The sequence below is a fragment of the Corvus brachyrhynchos genome, unplaced genomic scaffold (genome assembly GCF_000691975.1).
Source record: "Corvus brachyrhynchos isolate BGI_N302 unplaced genomic scaffold, ASM69197v1 scaffold331, whole genome shotgun sequence".
Taxonomy (NCBI): domain Eukaryota; kingdom Metazoa; phylum Chordata; class Aves; order Passeriformes; family Corvidae; genus Corvus; species Corvus brachyrhynchos.
Genome location: NW_008237229.1, coordinates 5,458,638 through 5,464,833, shown reverse-complemented (window position 1 = coordinate 5,464,833; position 6,196 = coordinate 5,458,638). Strand labels below are relative to the sequence as shown.

The 6,196-nt window shown below is 38.0% G+C and overlaps 1 protein-coding gene across 1 annotated transcript; it reads right to left on the bottom strand.

The window, feature by feature from the left end:
• Window positions 1–926: 926 nt before the first annotated feature.
• SOCS6 (suppressor of cytokine signaling 6) lies at window positions 927–5,669 on the bottom strand. The gene is made up of 3 exons (XM_008630087.2): window positions 4,147–5,669; window positions 2,951–3,153; window positions 927–2,919 (listed from the first exon to the last, which is right to left on the bottom strand). The coding sequence occupies exons 2-3, from the start codon at window positions 3,026–3,028 to the stop codon at window positions 1,399–1,401; spliced, it is 1,599 nt and encodes a 532-aa protein (XP_008628309.1). The 5' UTR covers window positions 3,029–3,153; window positions 4,147–5,669; the 3' UTR covers window positions 927–1,398.
• Between the last annotated feature and the right edge of the window lie 527 nt (window positions 5,670–6,196).

The following is a 6,196-nucleotide window of genomic DNA, read 5'->3' as shown; positions in this document are numbered from 1 at the left end:
TACAGAAGTTTAGAATAACTGTAAGCTTTTCAAATGCCAGAATCTTTGACAGATATCATAAACACTTACTTAATTGATTCAACATTTCATATGTCAAAACATATTTCATGACAGTAAACTGAAACATCTTCTGTGGTCACTGTATATCCAAACGCCTCTTCCCAATAATTTGAAAGGCTAGGAGAATAGCGCTTTAGAGACGCATTTTAATCATCTTCCATATAAAATGGAAGTTATCAGTCCTGTTTTTTCCTCCCCAAAGGTTATACAAAAAAGGGGAAAATTATCCAAGGGACATTAGTGTATTACTGTACTTTCTGAAGTGGAAAAAAAAGTAGAAAAATGGAAATGATAAAATTTCAAGTAGCTTGAATATAAATATGGTAGAAATCATCCTATTAGAAGTTTTACCCCATCCCCAAAATGGCTTATAAATTTACGTTCCCATAATAACAATTCCTAGAGTCCAACAAATTCAGGAAACTTCCCTCCCTCTTACTCTGCAAGAGTAAGTGGGAAGGAAAAGGAGAGAAAGAGGGGACTTGGTAGGTGTTCATTTATTTAACTGATGGCATGATTATAAAAGGTAATATTTTACAAGACCCCAACACCACAATTTCCTTCTAGGTACTATACATTGACTTTCATAGACTTTTTTTTTAAAGGCCATTTTTAGAGGACAAAACACTGAGACAAGAAGAAGGCTGAACCAACCTTCTCAAAAACAAGAGTGTACAGACAGTACAAGGCTTAGGAGGAAGGCTTTTTTTTTTTTTCCCAAAGATATGCTGCATAACCATGTTCTTATCACACAGCTCTGTCTATATATTGGGGCTTATGTCTATAGAAATGTCTAATTATGACACTAGGAAACAGTTTTTAACTTAGATGTAAAATCAGTAATTTAGAATACCAATATGTTCTTCATCCATGGTCATTTTTTTCCAGAGTTTGTTTTAAAAGAAAAAAAAAAAAAATCCATTCAACAAGTTTCATTTGACTTTTACTTATCGTTGAATACACATGAAATGTGCTTTCAATGCATAAAAATCACAGTGGATAGCAGCAAAGGACTTGGGGGAAATTAAGGAGAATTTGATCATTCACATTGTGATTAATCTGCACATTGATGAAAGATAGCTATTTCACACTTCTAAAAATAAACTTGAGATCATTCTTTCCAACAAAACAAAACAAGAAAAAAAAGCCTCCCAAAATACACAAAACCCCCCAAAACAAACATAAATCCAAATGCATTACTTTTCTTTTACACATAAAAATGAAATATTTTTATGGCAGCAAAAGATTTTGATAATAATGAAAGTCTGTAAACTGTAGTTCAATCTCTTTTTGTTGTTGTTGTTCCCAAAGTGCAAGATGCAAGATTCCCGTAAGCTTTCAGTAGTGCTTTTCCTGTAAATAATCCTTCATTTTGTTTGGCAAAGGCAGTTTTTGAATCAGGTCTATTCTGGTGTACTGACGTATTACAAAACGACACAGGTACTGTAAAGAGCGCACCTGCATAAACCGGGATACTGGATTTGTCAGTCTCACTGGGTAAGTTGCAGATCCAGGCAGCCGGGATCTCGAATAGCAGAAAGCTCCATTTTCAGAGTCCCTGATTGAATGTTCAATTAAGTCAACTATAGATGTATGTCCCTCCACATCTGGCTGTTCATAAAAACTAAACCTACCATTTGAGTGTTCAATTCTAGTGTGAAGAGTTTTTCCATGGGAACGAAAACTCAAACTTAAAAGATAACGATCATCAGAACTATCTCGAACGAGAAACGAGCCATCAGGCACATTAGCTAATTTTCCCTCTGCCTCCCAGCGTGTAATGGGGCCCCAGTACCATCCTTGTTTTGCAAGTTTTTTCAGTTCTTCTGTGAGACTTGTCACAACCATAGGACCGCTGTTCTGTACAGAGTCATAAACTCTTCCAACTCCTGGGGCAGTGTTAGGATCAAAATTCAAATGGCAGCGCATACTTTCAGCCACATGGGCATCTGTGCCATTTAATCCATTGAAGTTCCTTTGGATTTGATTATTCTGCATTGGAGGTAGCAAAGGTGAGAGTGGAGGGACATCGCTGTGATTAACTCTTGGGCTTTGCAACATGACTCCTGTGGTACCAATCAACAAACCATTCACTGTCTGGTCCACAAAGATATCCGGTGCAACGACTACATCCTGATCCACTTGGCTCTCATCTTCATGGAAAGCATTTCCCCCCACTTGAGAAGAAACAGTCGAAACTTCCATGGGTGAGGAACTATCCAGACAGTAACTACGTGATCCTTCCAAAGGATACATTCCCTCATCTAAAGGCACAGTATACTGAATGTAGTCCTGAGGCATTAATCCAATAACTACAGGCACATGTTCATCAATATGAAGATGCAAGTCCCCGTTCTGAGATTCCGTATTTTTTAATGCATTGTTTTGTTCCTGGAACACATTTTCTGACTGCAAGTCATGGAAGTCCTTTCGAACACCATTCAGTGCTGGGCTTGGATTAGAGGAATGGACCAAGGCCTTGACTTTCACTTCCATTTTGATGCAAGTCTCTTCTGAATTTGTAGGTCGAAGGGGCCACGGAGTTGGGCTGTAATGGTGATTACGGAGGGAAGTGGATCTCAGAGGTCTTTGAGCTCGCACATCTTTGAAGGTTATTGGAGCAGATGAGGAAGAAAATGTGTCATCATCTGCAGAGCTTACAGATGGTGTGCTGCCTTTGCCTTTCTGTTTTTGTTTTGCTGAAAGCCTTCTTTTTAATGTACCCATTAAACTTTCACTTTTTGATCTATTTTTGCCTCCTTTTTCATCTTCACTATTGACTTCACAGCTAGCCAAATCTTTACCATAGCAGCTGCCAAACAAGGAGTCATCTTTTCCAAATTCACTTAGTGATGGCTGCTGGACCCCCACAAAGTCACTTTACTCTAACCACTACAAAGTCACTTTCATCTTTACTTTTATTTAAGTTAAAGGACTTGCGAATTGTTTTGAGACTAATTTTCTTCATTATGACAAGTCACCAAATCCAGCTGATCAGCAGTGCTTGCAGTGATATAGCCCTAACACATGAAGAGCAGCTTCTGCTTCATTTATGTGTTTTATCCAGCCTCATTTAACTTCAAGAGCCATTTCCTGGAAACAAATACAAAACAATTAAATTCACAAAAGAAATATTTCAAAAATTATCTATAAAGGTTTCCCCCTCTCCAATAAAAACAGAAATTGCAGTACTTTAACAATGGGCATCAAATAAAAGTAAAAATAGGGAGCTGACTTTGAAACAATCAGGCTCAAAAAATGAAACTCCTATATCTGCCTTGGAGATTTCCACAACTTTATTCTGTTTTCAGCATGGTGTTTTCTGAAATGTACACATCCCTTATATCACACACACAGGCACATATATTTAATGCATTTATATATAATTTTCAAACACATAAACAGTCCTCTCTTTCAGAAGGCTCTTAAAAAAACCCCACATAAGTAACTACAGAAGATAAAACTACAGAAAACATTCTATTCAACAGAATTCCTACATGCAGGTTAAACTGTGATTGGTCCTAAAAACATGGTCGTATAAGGCTATACTTTCTCTATTCTTTCTCCATAAAGTTGAGTAATATTTAAAAGGTTACATATTTATAGGAAAACTAACTGTAGTGAAAAAATAGAGGGACATTAACAGCAAAGTAACATACATTTACAGCAAGTCCCCTCCTGAACTTCTGTGAAAGAAAATATTTCCAAACTGTTTTAGGCACAGAAAACCAAGTCAGAGGTTCTTATTGCCTAAAACTATTAGAACTTTTCTTCCTCTGGTACTTCTGCCAAGACCTAGTGGACACAGTTGCTTAAGTTCCAGCCAACTGCTCCCACCTGGCATCTTGCAGAATCAGGTACCCACAAATTTGATCTTTTAGATTTTTTTTTTTCTTGATTGAGGTTTGACTGTGTTTTGGGAGGGCTTGGGAGGGGCTTGGTTTATTTTGTTTTAATTTTAGCTAGACTGTCCAAAGTAAACAGCTCTGCAGAGAAAAGGATAACACATGGGAAAGAGAAGAGGGGGAAGTTGCTACTCACACAGAAGTAGGTACTACAATTAGTAGTAGCCGTTTTTCCACGTACCTCCAAATACGTGCGATGTTAGCAGCTCAACCTGCAGCAGCAAGCCTGGCTCCAGGCTAAGCATGGCAAGCTGAAGGAGTCTAAGAATCTTTCAAGAAATCTTCCAACCTTGGTGGACTGAGGGGAAAGTAAAACAGCCCTTATATATGCACTTCCCACTTTTCTCCCATGGTATCACAATACAAGCAAACCAAGAAAAACAGTGCAATGGACTGAAGTAAGTTTTATCAACTAAACAATATGGTTTTCTTAAATAAGTATTCAAAAACGGCATAAAAGCATGGAAGAACAATGATTGCTACAATCAAAGAGCAGTCCATTGGCTATTATTGTTGCCTACCCCAACTTTTGTGGTCCCCAAAGTACACAAATGCTAAAGGATCATATCCAAAGCAAACTAAAAGGCAATGTGAAGCATCTATGTATTCTGAATTTCAAAACACCTTGAAAAATTTTAAGTAAAGCCCTGATGCTGAAGGGATGGACACTGCTCCATAAAAAGCAGAAGCAGCAAAGACTGATTTACTTGGATTGCACCCTAGTCATATCTGCAGCAACCTATTTCGAACACTCGTTCTGTGTCCTTGTCATAACTGCCAATATATCCCAAGTCCATCTTTAGAGTACATTCAGATCTTTCCATTTCATTTTTTTAATTACCAAAATAAATAACACTGTCTTTCAATGGGGAGAAACGAAAAGGTTTCTCTTGTCTGTAAACTGATTTACTTTCTATCAGCAAAGAACAAACATGACCAAAACACTTGCTTCCTAGACAAAAGACTAAGAATCAATTACTTGCTATAAATGAATATTAAGACCTTAAAAAACCAGAACCAGTATTTTATGATACATTCACTAGTTATTTTCCACTTTTAACATGATACCTGTTGTATCAGGAGTCATGAAACCCTAAAACGCCATACGCCAGTTACACAATTTGAAGACAATCCTGAGTTATGTGTATGAATTTTCAAAGGTTAAAACACTATTTTACTTTCCTACAAGTGCAGATAAAGGGAGACTTACATGTCAATTAAAAGGAGACTCAAAATGTCAACGACCTTCTATTCCTAAATCATTTGGATTTTGCCACCTTTCCAATTTGCAGAACTCTTTGTCATCTGTAACTAAATGAACCTACAAAATGAGTGAAAATTACAACTTCAGGATTCCATGCTTCTCCTAAACTAACAAAGTCAGAGGATTGATTCATTTGACAAATTTAACTGTGCTTTTGTGTATGTAGTACCAGAAGCCTGGGAACTGTCACATTAGCTCCACTTGTGAAATCCAGTGTTCTCCAACTGCTTCTGACATCCACAAGCTGACACTATTTCCACTTTTCCAGAAATATCCCCGCCTCCTTGTGGAAGGTACTGTCTGCAGATACCGATATCTTCACTCTTATGACCAGCGACAGGACTTGAGGAAACAGCATGAAGCTGAGTCAGGGGAGATTTAGGTTAGATACCAGGAAAATGTTTTTCACCCTGAGGATGGTTGGGCACTGGAACAGGCTCTCCAGGGAAGTGGTCAGAGAACAAAGCCTGACAGAGTTCAAGAAGTGTTTGGACAATGCTTTCAAGGCACACAGTGTGATTCTTGGGGTGTCCTGCAGAGAGCCAGGAGCTGGATTCAATTATCCTGATGGGTCCCTTCCAACTCAGTATATTCTAGATTCTATAAAATGCATGGCTCATTAGTTGTATCCTTGTAAAAAGTAATGTCAAGATATAAGAATGGTTTGATAATCAACTGCAAAGCACATTAACAACATGCATCTATCCAGAAGCCCAGTCCATTCATGCATGAGAAGGTGACAAAAATCTAGTGACAGCCCAGGTCGAAGCTCTCCAAACTAAACTGAACAGACTCACACCATGAGAGCAAGTCTCTAAACAAGTCTTCCACGAGACCCACTCTATGATACCTCCTACACATATTTTATCCAAGACAGGAGAAAATAAATACACCCTGAAGTCAAATACCCTGACTGATCCTGATACTCCTCTCTGCAGATACTTAAAAAGTACCAGCTAATTCTGCA

Bases quoted from the DNA above. Each gene is read 5' to 3' on its own strand.
- SOCS6 (XM_008630087.2), bottom strand. From the start codon at position 3,028: ATGAAGAAAATTAGTCTCAAAACAATTCGCAAGTCCTTTAACTTAAAT. The intron at 2,920-2,950 runs GTTAGAGTAAAG...GTGGGGGTCCAG, and splicing joins ATGAAAGTGACTTTGTAGTG to CAGCCATCACTAAGTGAATT.